This window comes from Haliaeetus leucocephalus, unplaced genomic scaffold (assembly GCF_000737465.1).
Source record: "Haliaeetus leucocephalus isolate CR32 unplaced genomic scaffold, Haliaeetus_leucocephalus-4.0 Scaffold751, whole genome shotgun sequence".
NCBI lineage: Eukaryota > Metazoa > Chordata > Aves > Accipitriformes > Accipitridae > Haliaeetus > Haliaeetus leucocephalus.
In genome coordinates, this window is record NW_010973187.1 from 4,436,708 (window position 1) to 4,454,845 (window position 18,138).

The window sequence follows — 18,138 nt, forward strand, 5'->3', positions numbered from 1 at the left end:
CGGCGACGGGGAGCCAGGTATGGGAACTAGGGTAATTCTCTATATGTGGTCTTGATAGATTAAGCAGTGAACAAACTGCAGTGTAGTGCCCAAGAAATGTAAAAAAAAAAAAAAAAAAAAACTGAAGAACAAGCCTATGAATATCTGAGATCCTGGAAAAAAACCCCACCTTTTAGAGAGAGATTTAGACCATTCAATCTGCTTATCAAAAGATCAAAAGGAAAACCAATTTCTCCATAGAGGTGGCACCACAGGGAGCAAATACAGGCACTAGAGGATTCTGATGTGGTTTATCTACCAGAGGGTGGCAGTGCCCAGTACCTGTCCTCCTGCCCTCAAAGGGGAGGGAGGGGGACCAAGCCTCGCTGGTGTCCAGGGTGAGACATCCCGGCTCTCTTCTCACTTGGTGCCCAACTGGCACAGAGGGACTGGTTCTGGAAAGTGACACTGTGTCCTGACTTGCTCAGGCATGGCAATCCGTGCTGAGGTGCTCATGCAGAAGCTGCTCCATCCTCAGCCCAGAGCCCATCTTCCATCTTTGCTTCCCTGCACCCAGGACGGCTTGACACTGTTCCCTGCCATCATGCAGTGTTGTGGCAGAGGCACCATGTCCCCACACTCTCACCCCACTAACTGTCCCCCACACTTTATGCCCTGCTTCCTTCCTCCGGCCCCTCCTAGGGATTTGTTCCTTGCTCTTTCTGCCTGTGTTTCCTTGGCAACCTGATCCAATCTCAGTTCCACGTATCACCTTCATTATGAAGTTTAGCTAATCCAGCCCCCACTGCCCTCAAACTGCTCGTGCATCTCCAACCACCTCCCTGAGACCCACAACCCTCACTGCTCCTTCAGGCATGGACTTTCCCCACCTCTCCATCCCCCTTTCACCACCTTTGATGAAATTTAAGCAAGTGCAGAAACTCTCTTTCCAACAGGGATGGCCACGTGGTTCACCGCTTTGCTGAAAGAGGGAGGGCCTTAATTTTTCCTTCTCAAATGTGAGCCCCCCCCAGGGATGTGCTCCCCAGCACCAGGGTGCTGCAGCTTCTACTCTCCTTACCCCATGTGCAACTCCTCTATCCTTGCAGATCTGTTTACTTGGCACTATCTTCTGAAGAATAATCCACAGAACAGGGCTTGCTTGGAAATTTTTCACTTCCCTGGCCCTTTTTCTACTTGCAATAAAATGGTCCTAAGCCCATCCCTGTGTGGTGACGGTCTTAATGTCCTATAAGACCGTGGGCAGGTCAGTTTGGATGCAAGCTCCTCTTTCTTCCTTCATACAATACACGTCTTTCTGCTCCGTACAAGACATCCTGCTTTTCTTTTTGGCATTATGGACTCTATTAGAGCTTTCATGGAATACCACAGTACACAAAATCAGAGCGTGCTAGCTAAGGCAGAGGTCTCACTCATCGGAAAAACAGATGGATCCTCATATCCTCCTGAAACCCAGACCCAAAGATCTATAAAACTATCTAACTAAAAACTCTCACCTCCCTCCAGAGGTCTTAGAGGGGATTTGGTGCCTTTTTTCCTATCAAAATCAAGACGCAGAAAATATTTCTGGTAGTTCTGCAGTTAACTCTCAAAAGGCAAAAGCTTTCCAAATTTCAGCTCTATACAGAGTTTCTCAATTAATTACATACACACGCGTGGGTACTGGATAGGTCACGTACGTTAAACAAGCAAGTGAAAACCTGCCCTGGAGACCAGCTAATGAACAGCCCCATGATAAGACTGGTGGAACTGCTTATGGCAAATGCATGTGACTATTTCCCCATGGATTTCAGCTGGTTGGTTGACGGGTTGAATGCGCTAATCTATCCATCAGGAGAAGGGTTGAGATGCCATTCACTTTGGCTCAAGCGAATGTGCTGGAAGTGAAACTGCAGCAGCTGAAGAGCCCGAGTACGTTTGTGCGGGGAGCTCGGCATGGGCAGGGGGCGGCTGGAGGGACGCCAGCTCAGGGGATGATCACCGGCAGGTCTCTTCAACCAGCCCTGCAACTCAGCAGGGGACCATCAAGACCAGAGAAAAAGGACTTCATTTTTTAGGCTTACCTTTAACAGGCCCACCTACTTCCTACAAACTGTAGCAGCCTTGAAAGCAGGCACGCTGTGCCGTGTACAAAGCAAAGGCCGTGCAGCACTGTATGGATGACTTTGGTTCGGATGCAGCACCACCCAGCCTTGATGCCCGGGGGGGGTCTTATCCTGAAAATGCTCACAAAGATTTGGAAGCAAGTACTGCTACTGCCCGTAGTTCAGTTCTGCAGATGGCAGAATCCATTCGGCAGAAATCAATCCATCAGTAGTTGTCTTGTGATAGTAGCTGGAGCAGAGGGAAATGGGAGAAGGCAAAAAAATGGAGTGACAGCAGAGCCACCAGCTTTTCATTATCCTACGAAGATGCCATTTGGTTTTGGTGACAAGTAATCTGAACTGCAGCCAGTCATCACCTTTATAAGCACTATCAGCCAGAAACCTAAAACATAACCTGTCAGTGTACAATGATTAGCTTCCTCTCTCCCCTCCCGGAGATAAGCGCCACCACAGATACAGGTTTGCCGAGCAGTCTCCTGCTGCCAGCATCTCCCCATCAGCTGTACTGCTGCTGGCTGTGATGTCTCTGCATCCTGGGCCAAAAGGCTACAGCTCTGTCAGAGGCAACTCTGGATCTCGCATGGGTTCAATCGTGGTACCTGCGGTAGGTGGAGGTAACAGGACCAATTTCCACTCGGTCTAGTGGGTGCAATTCCTCTGCTGCACTGGGGAGCGCAGCCAGGGCAGTCCCCAGCACGGCCCCACTACAGTCGTGCTGCTCTTTGTTAATCAACCTGGTTTAAGCAATTTTCTTAATAAAACACACAGAGTTAGGACATTTCCCCATTAGAAAATAGCAACTTCTGCCCTTTCCCCAGTCAATAATCAAGTCTGAAGGTAAAAACTGCTGTCACAAACTGGTCTGTGTTTGGGCAGGGGACACTGAAAACCCACGGGGGGACATCGGGACAGTCAGCAGCTCTGCACAGCTGCATTCAGCTCTTCAAACAGTTCCTCCAGGAAGGGACACGTGCCTGGTGTGCCATCATCACTGAAACGCTCTCTGGTTTGAAGCAAACCATATTAAGATCATATTTAAAGTTATTCTTACCCTTCACTTATTTCAGGCAAGCCCATGAGCTATTTTAGCTCATTTTGCCGAGTCACGCGATTTTGCAGCTCTAAAAGGCGACCCGAATACCCGAACAAAGGAAACCTTGAGAAAGATTCTGTAATTAAGTATCTCACCTTTTATTTTGTTCATTTACACTTCTGGCACTGACAATTCTTTGAAGATATTTATTCTTATGTAAAGACCAAATTTCATTAAAGCAATCAGAACAGAAGTCAATTAAATAATTTTACATCACTTAAGTTTCAGAAAATGTACAACACTTTCATACATTATAGGCTTGACTGGTTGCAAAAGGAAATGGCACGTTTGACATGGTTAAGAAATAACTTGGACAACCCAACAATTAGTTTTGCCAAAACCTGTTTTGTATTGAATACCATAACACGCGCCCAGGGATTACAGTATGCCTGATGGCGCCATATGCATGTTATTATTCAACATGGAATTGTTTCTATCAATTTGGTCTCCAATAATGTTGCAAATATTCTACATAGAATTTGTCACACAAAGATCTGGTTAATGGTTTTGTAGGGGTGTGAGATTCACGACGGAAAGCGGAGATGCGACTCTTGACACTTCCCAGCGATGCCCTGGACCAGCAGGACACTGAGCACATGGAGAATATCAAGCATATGAATAATCCTATTGATTTCATGGGGACTACTCAAACACTTAAAATCAAACAGATGACAGGTGTGTACTAGGCAGGGCCTGCGGTGTAACACAGCATCCCAGCACCATGAAACCATCCTGTTTCACACCTGCTGAGGATCCATGAAGTTTCTCCTGAAGAAATCACAATGATGGTCATACATTCAGTCCTCTCCAAAGTCTGTGTAATATTTAAGGCAGCAAGAGAAATTTGCCTTTACTTTAATACTTCAGAAACTGATGTTTCCTTTAGAAATAGGCGGATGATATTCATAATTAATCTGTGCGCCCCTCATTTATATAAATGCGATGAAAGGCCAAAGCAAATTTTGACAAACTGTATCTCAACAGAATCGAGGAGTGCAACTGAACCAGAGTTGAAGCTTTACAATTACACGTGCCAGATCATTCACATGTAACATACTGTCTAGGGACAATGTGAAAAAGTGGGGATTTAGATGAAATCTGTATTCTTGAGGCCTGATGCTGGTCAAACTTCCCCTGATGTGATTGAGCTCTACTGAAGCTGACGAGTGAGCACCTCTGCTGAGAGGTGTGAGTAAGATTAAAAACATGCCGCTGGTTCACACTAACAGGTCATTGTGGCTAAAGTATATTCTCATATACGGAACTCTGGAACACTATTAACACCCATTTACAAAACACTACAGTGATGGTTATTGGCACATAAAAAACTCCTTCTCTATATGAAAACATACACAAAATAGATAAGAACTGCCATTTTTTTCAGACTTTTAAAATCTATATATAGTTGTCTTTAAGGAGTTTTAACCCCCAGTATCACAAACAACAATATTTCTTTAACAATGTTCACCTAGATTTTACTGTGCTGACATTTTTAACACTGCCACAACCTAGACCACTTTGTGGATTACGCTTACTGTACTGTACACAAGGCGATGAGGATCGATAGAAAACCACTAAGATTTTTGCACAAAAGTGTGACTTGTTAAAATCCAGAGAACGACTGAGTCACTTTATAGGCAGCAGCTACATGTAAGCTGTAAATGTTACCCGCAATAAAAACACATTTTGCCATAAAGCACATATTGTGGCATTATCTGCTTCTGGCCTGGTACACAAAGCTCGATTTTCTTCCCAATGCAGAGGAATGGGTTTGGTTAGCTTGACTCTTTCAGAAAAAAAGTGCACAAATATCTTATTCTTTAAAGTGCTTTGCAGAACTGTCTATTCTGCCTTAATTTCTACCCCAAGATCTCTCTGTGCTGTGAAGACTCTGCCTCTTTCTCATGTAGTGATGTTCAGCTAACAAAGCCTCTTATGCAAGTACAAGTAAAATTTCAAGAAGACCATGTTAGAAGAGCGCTGACGTTCAGAAGTAGAAAGCTGGATATAAAGCTGAGAAGTACAGTGTCTATCTTCCACTAGCTCACTGCGTGCCTGTGGGACTGCACCAGCACCCTCATGGCCGAAGGAAAGACCCTTGCTCAGGGCCTGTAGCAGCCCCTGAAAGTCAAAACTTCTCCCCAGTGCTCAACCCAGGTGACTAAGAAGGGCAAAAGAGATTTCACCAAGGAAAAAAGTACTAGCTTTGCAAACTCCGTTGCCATGTTCTCACCTCCACGTAGGCATGGGAGAGGAGCACTGGTGTGCTTCTTGCCCCTTAGTCTGCCAGCCCCCCCCGTTCCCATCCACAGGACCAAGCACAGTCCCTTGGTCCCACCACCCTCCTCCCACATGGGAGACAACTCAGAGACTGCTCCTTTTGGCTACAACACCCATCTCTACTGAAACATGACTTCATGGGGCTTTTGATGCATCATTTCTTTCTTCTCCCCTCTCAACCCTAACTCCTACACCAGTGAAATGCTGCATTTACCAACTCATGCAAAACTAAGTTGGCATTGGAACAATGATCCTTGGGATGTATCCTCTCTTGTCCCAAAATTTCTGACATGGCTGTCACTGCAATTCACAAGGTAGCAACATCTGTGAGAGAGATCCAAGGTGCACGCGTAGCAATGCAACTTCAGCCCTCCAGATGTGTCCTGGGGCCTTACTTTGTTTCTATGTCTATTTTCAAAACAGGTTTGCTTCTCTTGTTGAAAAATGATTTTGATCAACAAAGTGACAAGGGGAAGAAACAAGCGGCAAATTATCTCAACCCCCCCAACACTTTGGAATTCCAACATGGTGAGCAAACTACTGGATGTGAATTAATGTGAATTGAATTTAAAAAGATTAAAAATGCATCAGGACTTGTTTCTTTCATACCAGCTGTTAGATCACAACATGTAGAGTCAGTAGATTAATCAGAATTAAAATATCTCAAGTTGTTGTGTATAGTCAATATGCCCAGCTCTACCAGCAGTATTACTCTAGCATTCCTGATGCACAGAATACCTGAATTAAGTGTGCAGTCCTTGTGAAGAAATGATTTCACATCTTCTGCAGAAAGCTTTCAATAAAACAATATTGTGCTTAGACATACTATTTATGCTACTTCATAAATTAAAATCCTGTCATAAGAAATTATTCAGCTACACTGTATTTTTATGCTTTTATCTGGAATGTTACTAAGCCTACCTTTAGCAAAAATCTCTTAAAACTTAAAATATGCACAAATATAAAAAATCTTTTCAAAATAGAAACATTTATTTAATTTTCTTTACACTATAAATGTTCACAGATTCTAAAAATAAAACCCTAATTGCGTAAGACTAATTTCAAGTATTTGATCTCATTTTTATTACACGTGATGCTTGGTACTAGGTTCAGTATTTCTAAGGTACGGCATGTTGTCTTGGTGTAAAGCAACCCTAAAAGGAAGACTTAAACCCAACTCTGGGGTGGGAAAGGGGGAGTGACAATAAAGAAGCCGGTATATTTTGCACCCTCATAGCCAGCAGCAATGATGAATAAAATGTGTGCATTTCAATCGTTTTGCCTCGAGAAAAAGCGCATGGGATGCAAACCTTCACAAAACTGCTTTCAGTAAGATCGAACTTGTTGTGTGAGAAAATGAGCCCAGTGCTGTATGCAACCGAGTGCCACTTTTGAGAACGTCCATGAGACAAGGCTGGCAGAGAGAGATGGTCTGCTGCTGCTAAAAAGCCCCAGCACTACCTGCAAAACAGAAGAGGCTGATCTTGTGACAGCAATCTTTCCAGTCACTCTGCTTTGGTTATACCTAATAAAAGCAGCGGTTTTCTCTGCCTGTGGACACAAGCGCGAGGTCAGCACTGACACTGTGCCGGTGCAGGGACACCCTCCCTGGCTTACACCCTGCTCCAGCAAAACACATCCAGCAAGGGAACGTTCATAGGTGTATCAGTGAGTGTGGGCTTATGCTTTTGGGAGGATCAGAACCGTAAGTCCCTATTCTCAAAAGCCAGTAGATACCCACTTAAACCTATCAACCACGTAAGAACAGGTTGGGTGCTACACACCTATTCACGCGCTGTTCTGGGTAACAAAACTGTTCCAAATAAGGGTCTTTGAACACACATTTTTTGGCTTCGGGAAGAAACCAATTTGTCCTTAAAACTATTTTGTTCTTGTCTGTGCCAAGTATCCCTTTTTATCATTTCAGGTACTGCACCTTCGGTGAAGGTTTCAAAGAGGTGACAGCCTAATGGAGACATCCCGCTGAGGGTGCATTTGTAGATAGGTCTGGAGACCTGAGCATTTTCAACAGCTGGTGCTTTCAAGCATAAAAATATTGTGCGCTTAAAGGGGAGGCAAGATGGAAGGTGTGAGAATCCAGCCCTCTCACTGCGCAAGGTCGATGTTCAAGGTCGAGCCACTCTTCGCAATGATCAGTTTGAAATTCCCTCTGTCTGCTATGCTTTCCCCTTTTAGTCCCAGTCAAGTCACAGAAGTATGGTTTAAAATGTTTTCTTTCCAAAAATATTTCTTTGACTAATGATGTAAAAAAAGAAAATAACGCAAAATACACCCAATGCCTGAAGGTCAATAATTGGAGAGTAAGAACTCCCCCCACAGAAGATCAGATAACATAATGTCAGACTTACTTACAACAACAAAACCCCACATTATCCCATAAAAATAATTTAGTAACAAATGTCCAGTCTCAGTTTTGATAGTAATACTACATTCAAAGTATTTTTCAACTCAAGAAAAGCCCACAAAGCCAATCTATAAAAGCTAATGAACCCAACAACTTCTTTTAATCTTTACACAATGAAAAATAAATGTATTTTTACCAAATAAATGGGGGGCAGCCCACAGGCAGAGGAGGTTTTCCACATTCTTTCATGAAGCAAATGTTTCAAAGATAAGAATTTGAATTGTTGATGCTTTCAAACTCGTATCTCTGAAGACTTAAAGCGGTGAGGACAGGGCAAGGAAAAAAAAACCCATAATATTTTTATGTAGCTGCATAAAATTCAATTTGCCAAGGCAAGCAATCATGGCAGGTGAATAAAACACCATTCATATTTTCATTACTATGCTAAAGGCAGCCAAGTTGATTTTTGTGCCTGACATTTTCTTGACAATTTTGCAATGCTTCGGTAAGGCAGTTAATATGAGATGTAGGCTTCTGCCCATTGCTAATATTTCTCTTTAGATCCAGCAAGACACTGGTTGACTAAGGGCATTTGAAGAAATAATGTGCTGGGATTCATTTACTCTGCACATATGAAGATAAACTGAAGGCAATATGATTATTCATGAGCAAAAGGTGCAGGAGGGACAACCACTGTGCATTTAGCAGCACAAAACCTCTCCCCTCCTTTTCTTTCTTTTCGCTAATGATATTTTGTGTTCAAAACTAGGCACAAACCCAAACGTTCAAATGCAAAAAAGGAAAACAAAAATAATTTTTTTCCAACTAACTGAAGCCTCTACATTGTACCTAGCAATATATACCAGTTCATTTGTATGTGTGGTCACATACTTAGCTCTGTTTTCTGCTGTCAGGTAGTTAATTTTGGCAGTTTCTCTCACAAACACCAACTCCCAACTGTAGTGTGTACTTAAGAGCAGCAGTGCCTAGATAACCTGGTGTAACACAGACATACGCCACCCTAGTGAACCTCCACCCAGGTGAGTGTGGCTCTTGTTATCTCAAATAAATAAAAATGGAAAGTCTCTTAGGGTAAATTTGGGAAATGTTCCCTCTGATAGATATAGCAGATGTTTGTATTTTCCTAATCAGTTAAACCTTTTAAATAGCTACCATTACAGCAGCTTATGCATTCGTCATTCATTGTATTGCACAGCAGAGCTATTTCCTAAGCTGTATGGGATGGGGATCCAACAGATGTCAGCTGCTTCCTGATTAGCTACTCTTTATTTTATCTTTTTTCAGTATTGAAGACAAGGACAACCCCTGACCATTCTGTATTCAGCCGGTAGAGTGCACCCTACTAAATACTTCGGGACGGTGCAGTGTCGCAGACACTCAGTGAATTCACATAATTGTGGAATTCAATCTCTTTTGGAAGCCATTGCTTTTAGTTATCAAGAAAACACTAGCATATTGAAATTCCTCCCAAATGGAGCAGTTTTGAACATGAAGGCATTTTTAACTAGACAGTAGAAAGGAGAACCAGACCAGAAGCAGGGCAGTGAGGTCATCAGAGCTGCTTTTCCCCCAGAAGGCTTTTAAATGATTAAATACATCAGCAGCTGAAAATTATTCCACATCAGAAGCATCATTGTCAGAAAGATGGTAATTACTTCCTTTCACCCGAATATACTCGATATACCTCCCTTCATCAGAATCTGACATACCACATGTACATAGCCTGTTTTCAAACAAAGATTCAATTTCCTCTAGTTTTTTCCCTTTAGTCTCAGGAAGGCAGCCGTAGATGAAAACCAGTCCCAAGGCAGCAAACCCTGCGTAGAGGAAGAAGGCTCCTGCAATGTAAAACAATATGCATAGTCGGTTACAGAAGTTCGCATCCCTTCTCTGCTCCAGAGCAGAGGGAGTGGCAGAAGCAGCAGGGTGCAGATATCAAAGGAGTGTGTAAAAGCAAAGGTTGGAGTGGCATTGTTAAGACAACACGGCTGTGGGGGTAGAAGGCCGCTTTATTGCATCATTCCGCAATGGAGTAAATTAACAAAAGCAATTTCAGTTCACATGGAAGATAATACACATACTTTCTGGGCAAGTCATTCTGCTGTTAAAATAAACAGCAATTAAACAATTGCATACCCAATAAAAAAAGGCAGATACAAAAGGCAAGAGCCTTCTTAGTTTATCTTAACAGCAAAGGACACGCTAAGACAACCCCCCAAAATGAGAAACTTTAGCAAAAAAGAAATAGTCAGGATGAAAATAATGCTTGTGACTCTTACAACTAATTATTATTTGAAAGTCCTCTGCAGAGACAATTAGCGGTGAGAAAGAGCTCATTCCCCCCCGCAACCCACCATACCTAAGGGGGCAGAGAAGATACCAAAGGACCAACAAACATTTACCTGCCATGTGTTTCTAGACTGTTGACTCAAAGCAATGACAAGGAGAGCTGAAACACTCTGTACTAGTAATGGTGTAAAGGTCACATCAACTCCCTAGCAGCTTAATGTAATTTAAGTGATGTGTACTGGAGTGGCTGAGCAGTAATCTGACAAACTCTCTGCAGGCTCCAGCAGACAGGACTTAATCAACAGCTGGGAGTGGGGCAGTAGCATCTTACACAGCTATTTCTGAAAGGAACATCTGATATTGGTCTTGGATGCCATCATAAATTGGAAAATTGCAGATGCTATCTCTTTAAGTGGCAATCAGCATATTTCACTAAGTCAAAGATGGTTTTTTTCCAGCTTCCCTGTTTTAATCAACTGTCTAGGCTCTCTGTTAAGGACAGAAAGAAATGTTTATTATGAAAGCTGGACCAAACTCTATGATCCAGGCAGGTCGTATCAGGTCTCTAGTCTTACTAAGCCACGGTGGATTGAGAACACTGCATTCACAGTTGACATTTCATAGCAAAACCAACAGAGTAACCCAGAATCAGTAGAAAAATCTATGCATACGAATGCATACTGTTTCTTACCATAGTATGTCAGATATTCGGCTGTATGCAGAAATGTCAGTGACACGAGCACATTGAAAACCCAGTTGACTCCAGAAGAACATGCGTTTCCTGTACTTCTAGCCCAAAGTGGGTAAATTTCGGAATTGACGGTCCAGGGCATAGGACCCATCCCTAAGAATTAGGAAAAAAGATTAACCTCAGTTTAGTGGCTGGACTCAAAAGTAAACTTAACATGTAGCCTCACTATTTGACATTTTACCTTTACAATTTTTTAACTCATATGTGAAAACAAATGTTTGCTTACCAGGTGCAAAGAAAATCAAGTACAAAATAAGGCCCAGAAGTGCTGTCCAAGAGTATGGAGTGGGGCAGAAATTGTATGCCCAAAACAAGTCTTCCTTTTTGAATACTGTTTCATTTGAACACCTGAAAAATAACAAAAAACTTCATATTAAAGAATTTTTAGAGAAATGGGTGACATCTCAATATAAACACGGCATGTAATGTCTTATGAAAAGCTGACAAATGCACAATTAAGATGAAAAAACTTCTTCCCTGTTAATTTATCAAGATCTTTGAGCCAAGTCTTACATTCAGAAATGTGTTTTTTCCCAAGCCTGGTCTTTGGAAGAGGAATCAGCAGAACATCCCTGAATTTAAACACTTGCCTTGTATCTACAGATCTCCTTCAAATGACTAGTCTTTACTATGCAAGTGGTCATACCAAAGTCGATGAGACCGTTCACATGAATATCACACAGTGCAAAATGAGCTGCAGCAGCAAAAGATGCCGCATGCAAGGATTTAAGGTCAAATGAAAGTTAGTCATTATGTCATTGATGAACTAACTATACACTTCAGGTATAATCAGTGATGCCTATAGAGTGTGCCAAGGTCTAGTGAAGTTATAAGGAAAAGAGGTGTATACTTTCTTTTCTAAACAGTGAAATAATTTAGAAAGAAGTAGCATTTCTAATTAGACAGTAAAAATAAGAAACAGACCATAGTTAAACTGTGCCCGGCCTACTGAAAAAAAAAGTGTCTCTATTCCAAGGACTATGTGGAAATTACATATTTCGAGGAATAGGTATAAAATCAGGTATTTCCATCTGACTGCCAACAATACAATATATTTTAAAGGAATACTGGCAACTACATTTTTTGTTATGTAATTTTTTTAAAAAATTAGCATTGGTTTAAAGGGACAAGTCATGAGTGTAACTAGAGAAACTTTTCAGCTGCAACCACATCAATTGCTACAGTTGAAAAAACATGTACTTTGGGGAGAGAAGACACCACCGTTTCATATGCAGACAATGTTATTTACTTGAACAGAAGAAATCACAGAGAGATGAACATCTGTCTGGGTTACGACTTCCAGATCAGCTGAGCACTTAGGTGAAGGATATGACCTTCTTGACAGTAGGAAAACAAGAATGAAGATGCATGCAATGGGTGATAGCTGGGCAACAAGTGGCGAGATGGTGGAGCAACAGACACCCTGAAATGTTTCAGAGGACCTACCGCCATTGCAGTTGACTTTCAAAAGCAAATTCCAACAAAACACTTCTCTTCTAACTTTTTTGTTAAGAAACGACCAGACAGGCCCAGGTTGAACAGTGTCGTGGTTTAACCCCAGTCAGCAACTAAGCACCGCACAGCCGATCACTCACTCCCCCCCCACCCAGTGGGATGGGGGAGAAAATCAGGAAAAGAAGTAAAACTCGTGGGTTGAGATAAGAACAGTTTAATAGAACAGAAAAGAAGAAACTAATAATGATAATGATAACACTAATAAAATGACAACAGCAATAATGAAAGGATTGGAATGTATAAATGATGCGCAGGGCAATTGCTCACCACCCGCCGACCGACACCCAGCCAGTCCCCGAGCGGCGAATCCCTGCCCCCCCCTTCCCAGTTCCTAAACTAGATGGGACGTCCCATGGTATGGAATACACTGTTGGCCAGTTTGGGTCAGGTGCCCTGGCTGGGCATGAGAAGCTGAAAAATCCTTGACTATAGTCTAAACACTACTGAGCAACAACTGAAAACATCAGTGTGTTATCAACATTCTTCACATACTGAACTCAAAACATAGCACTGTACCAGCTACTAGGAAGACAGTTAACTCTAACCCAGCTGAAACCAGGACAAACAGGAATGTGCTAAGCACTGATGGCCAACCCACCACCACTCCTGGGGCAGAAATCTTCCTTAAGTTGGCACGGATGTACCACCAGAACAATATTTAAAGCAGGATATCACTGTGAAGTCCCAAACCCAATTTCAGGACAGCTGGAAATCCAAAGTTCAAATTTCAAATACATTTAAAAGAGAGAGGTTAACCCAACAAATACTGGAAAAACGTGCATCTGAAACCCCAGCCAAACCCTAACGCTGCCTTAATGGCAGTAAGCTATAAGATTTGTAGTTCCACCTTGCAGGTGAGCAGCACTTGACCAAGCGGAGCCAGTGTTCCCTGGAGAAATGCCGAGCCCTTGATGTGCTGCCAGCAAAGCAGCCAGTGCCTGCATGCACCATTCCACCCTCCCCAGCCCTGCCTTGCTGAGGTCCCCCAGAAAGGCCATCTTATCCACTGCATACAGATTCACTTTCAGTCTTGAGGTGAAAAACACATAGAAAACAGGCCAACTGAACATCCCTCTGAAAGGTACGTCCCTCCTGCCCAGATACAACAACAGGCTTGTGGCCTCAGCTGCTGCCTGGCCACTGGAGCACCCATCAGTCTAAGACACCAGCAGCTTCCATGACAGATTTTTCACCTTTTCGCAGCCAAAAGTACTGCTGCCATGCTTGCCACTTCTTCATCTTGCTTCTAAGCATCACCCCAGGTTCCTTCTTCTGTCACTTTGCTCTTTCATGGGTCAGCTCAGCATCTCTTTCTAAGTTACGAGTGTGAGACATAGATCATTCCCTGTTAGTGTCTACCCTGATGCTTCCCCACCATTCTACATACTCCTCCCTGCGTGCAGGTTAAATCAAGTTTGAGCTGTGCCTCAAGTACAAGACGTATAGAAGACTGAACTGTGCTGGAGAACCATCCATATGTTTAAACTGGAAGTTCCTTACATGTTAAGGAAATGGTGTTTGAAAGGTTAATTTCTGAACACCCAGTGATCCTCTTGCCACCTCCCACTCAGCCCTTCGTAGCTGCCCACTCTGCATCTGCACCACTGCTGGATCGCAGGATTGCTCAGTTTCTGTTAATCTACTTTCATTTGCAGGTGTTTGGTAATGAATACAAGCTGATTAGCATTTTAAAAAATCTTGATGTTGAAATTGGTTCCTCCATTCTGCCCAGCCAGATCGGCAGCTCCTCAGAGAGGAGTCTCACGCTTTCTCTCAAAAGCTACTGTAAACAAAGACGTACTTGGTTTATTATCTTGCATCCATCTCTATCAGCACAAACCAACCTGCTGATTCACACAGACACAACTGCCAGGAGGTCTGGATGTTTCCTTCCCCTACCATCTTTCCCTAGATGTGTCCTACTTTTGACAGAGTGGAACAAAAATGATACAAGGGAAAACCAGACGTCTCCAGAGCCTCCTATGGCTGAAGCCACTCATCTATTCTCCTCTGTCTGTCCGTAACTGAGAGGAAATTCTGCTGCAGGAAAGCAGATTCAGTGCACTGAAACAGGAAAAACAGCACTTGAGACTAGATTTAAGAGAAACCTTGCAGTAATAAACTGTGCTTTGCTTATCCTTCAGTAGTACACAGAGTAAAAGCAAAGATATCTGCATTTGCTGGCATTGCTGGGTATGTTCAAAAATAACACTCCTTCAAGGCTGTGTATTTGTTCAAGCTCTGCTACTGTGCTAATTCTACTGCTACATTACTATTTCTACAAGATCTATTATTTTGCTGAAGAATATATTAATAATTACTGTATAATGTACTATCAGATAAAATTCTGAATTTCGTCCTGCACAAAGGGAGCATCTATGATGGAAAGCGGGTGAGCAGCTACCCATCACTTCACAAGCTGAAACACACAGAGGAAAATGCCCTGTAAATGACTTACAAGTAAAATGATGCAGTCAGGTACCAGTGCAAAGAGTTTGTAAATACCAGTATGCTGGGTAATAGTCGTATCAGTATAAACAGTGAAGACACACCACATCATTTCCTCTGAAATTACTGCCAAAGTGAAAACATGATAGTGCTACATTGAAGATCTTTACCATTAATTTCTTTTGTTACATATTCTCCATAGATAATTTAAGACACACATCTGTTCTAATTAGTGAAAACCTGACCTTCCAACAGTTAATGTGAACAATTCAACTGACTGGAAATAAATCAGAACAGCAGTAGATTTCTAAATTATGGGCATTATATGCTTGGTTTCATAATCACAGAAGCCATCCTTTATCAGATACAGTCTGTAGTTCAGAAGATCTAAAGCTTTGCTCCCCACCAAATTTTAAGGATAAATTACCTTCATGCACCACATAAAAGAAGATAAGAGAAGAAGAGCTGGTATGGGGGTCTAAAATGTTATTGCTAATAACAAGAGGACAAAACAGGATAGGACCATTTCCTTGATAATCAATCTAAATTTTCCTAATACTTGAGCCAATTTGGCTGTAGAATAATCCTCAAGAGCAACACTGAAAACCACAGAGGGGCAAAAGGCTAAGCAGTACATAGCACAGGCAAGTGAGCACAGCACAAGACAGAGACCCAGCTGATTTTCTCCTCAAATGTCCATTAATTTTTGCTTTGCTGTAGACTAAAAACTGTGTAGCCCTAAAGATATGGGTTTTGTGGGAATTAAATGCCTCATTCTGAACAGTTCATATATTTTTAATATGGAAGCTGCTGACTTCTCATTGTCTTTTAAGCCCTTCAGAAGCATCTTAAATGGATTTAGATCAGAAGTCTTAAAAGGTCAAAATTCAAATCAAATCAGGTTAAGGAAATAAATTACATCTAAAGACAATCACTAATGTGATCATTCATCTCCTTAAAATGCTTGTTAGAACAGGCATATTTCAAAATTACACATTCTGCTCCGAGATAAACTTTAACATCAGCTGCTGATGGTACAGGAAGATTTTAGACCTAATTCACAGTTTCACTAATCCCCATTTCTTTGTTCTAACGAGAGTAAAACTACTTAAGGACTGCTCCTATGCCAGACTTTTGTGTCTGGGTTATCAAGATGATGATAATCTACAATTTACCAACTTAGTCTCTGGTGTAACACAAATATATTAGATTTTTAAAAATCTTCTTTAGAGAGATTTTTAAAGTCTCCTGTGTAGAGTGCTAACTTTTATATCATGCCAATCCAACTGAAAAATATAAATTTATGCCAAGCTTATTAACCCATCTTTTTGCCTGAAGCCTGGTCATGGAAAGGACAGAGGACCAAACAGACATACTTTAGAGTAGCTACTGTTTGGACTGAGAAAGATTTTTGTGGAAGATGCTTGGGAATAGCTAAGATTATTTATCCACAAGCAATTACTATCCTGTGGAAGAATCTGGACCTTGATATTTGGGTTAGTTTTCACAACTTCAAGACTCTCTTTTTCTGCTAAAGATATTCAGTTGTCTGAACAGACCCCTAACTACCTTTAAATTACTTAAAGGACAGAATTTAGCAAGCTATCAGATTAATTGTGTAATAACCTAGTGGTAGTCAGACATGTAACTAAGGAGAACTTTTGAAACTGCCTGTATCCTGTCCATCAAGTGGCCTCTCTGATCCACCCATATACATTCAAAATAGTTACATTAGCACAACCCATAAAACCAGTGAAACCATAATGTATAGTTTCACTATAAATCAGTGTATTCTGATTTAAAGAAAAATCTCTGCTCGTTTCAGTGCTTAATTTTTATATATACGTATGGTAAGATGCTACCTGAAGTATCGAGCAAAGCGTAACTCTTTCCTGAAGGCGAACAGATTAATTTAAATCTGACTAATGTCTGAATCAATACTTCCTAAGCTTTCTCACGGTTCCCTAGCTACTGGCTTCTGTGCCTCAGAGAAGATGCACTGTAGCTCCACGCCCCTCTGGAGAAGTTTGCATCTCCTGTTTTGACTTTGTAGTTCATATGGAGAAATAACTCATCCATTAAACCAGATGTTGCTAAAAATATGCAGATGAAGCTTCTTATGCCAGATGATGGCAACTGAAAAAAAACCAGAAAAGAACAAACAGATGCAGCCTTGAAAAAATGTACCCATAAAGTTTCATGGTATTCAGCTAGGCATTGCTTAACCTTCATTACATAAAAATACCAGCAGTGTTTTGGGACACTCATTGAAGCCTTTTGCTATAACTGGCAAAGAGTTTTTAAAATATTAGCATGCACTTCAAAAACTTGGAAAAATAGTTTAGTTCACAGCAAGAAAGCGAACTGCACCTCAGCAGACTGCTGATGCATTTGCACATGACTGAAAAACAGTCTTTATCACGCTGAGGCCTCCTGGTATAAGATCTATCCATTACACCTATAGCGCTGTGGGTGATATCCAGCACAAAGAACAGAAACCAGGGCACTTGAATGGGTAACAGCTATAGCAATTGCTGCTGTCAAAAATATTTCAAAAAATGTTAAACTAAAGAGACAAAGCCAGTTCCTTTCTCTATGCAATCCCTTCCATGCCAAGTAAGTTTAGTAGCAGCTACTAGGGCTAGAACAATACCAACAGGAAAATTATTCTCCTCAAGCTGAATGACTGGCACTCCGTACTCTGCATCTGGGAAACTGAAAGCACATATTCAAAGAAAAATTAAAAAAACACCCAAACCCAGAAGCTTGGTTGCTTTGCCCATTACAGAGCCAAAGATTTTAGAGATGCCTTCTTTATTGTGTGCTATAGGGTAAGAACTGAATTTCTAATAAGGTTTTACGTTTAAATCAGCATTTCTTACAGATGTGCTTGAAGGCAGCATGTAACATATATAGAAATAACTGTCAATTATTCACACTGAGCATATTTTCCCTTACCGGCTGTTATCTTCTGATGCCTCTTTTATCTTCTTTCTAACAAAAGAAACAGAGACTCTACAGACTGCTAAAATCTCCTAAAATCAATCACAAGGAGTATTTCACTATAGGTCATACACACTATTAAATTAAAAAATTACTTAGTATTTAATTTACCCAAGCGGAAGACCTTACTGAAATAATTACTTCATAGAAATACCTATCTCTAAGACATAACTGCCTTCTGTCATGCTTGGACGGGTGTACTCTCACTGAGTAAAAAACTGTCTGGATGGCCAGGTCCCAAGAGCTGTGGTGAATGGAGTTAAATCCA

General features: G+C 41.6%; 1 protein-coding gene across 1 annotated transcript in view; it reads right to left on the minus strand.

The window, feature by feature from the left end:
• Nucleotides 1-9,182: 9,182 nt before the first annotated feature.
• Nucleotides 9,183-18,138, minus strand: part of SLC2A13 (solute carrier family 2 (facilitated glucose transporter), member 13) — a gene marked incomplete at its 5' end in the record, with an annotated part of 154,912 nt that continues 145,956 nt past the window's right edge. Inside the window, 3 exons of the mRNA XM_010581086.1 lie at nt 9,183-9,702; nt 10,845-10,997; nt 11,131-11,252. Coding sequence (XP_010579388.1) covers nt 9,476-9,702; nt 10,845-10,997; nt 11,131-11,252 — 502 coding nt within the window. The remainder of the gene's footprint in view (nt 9,703-10,844; nt 10,998-11,130; nt 11,253-18,138) is intronic.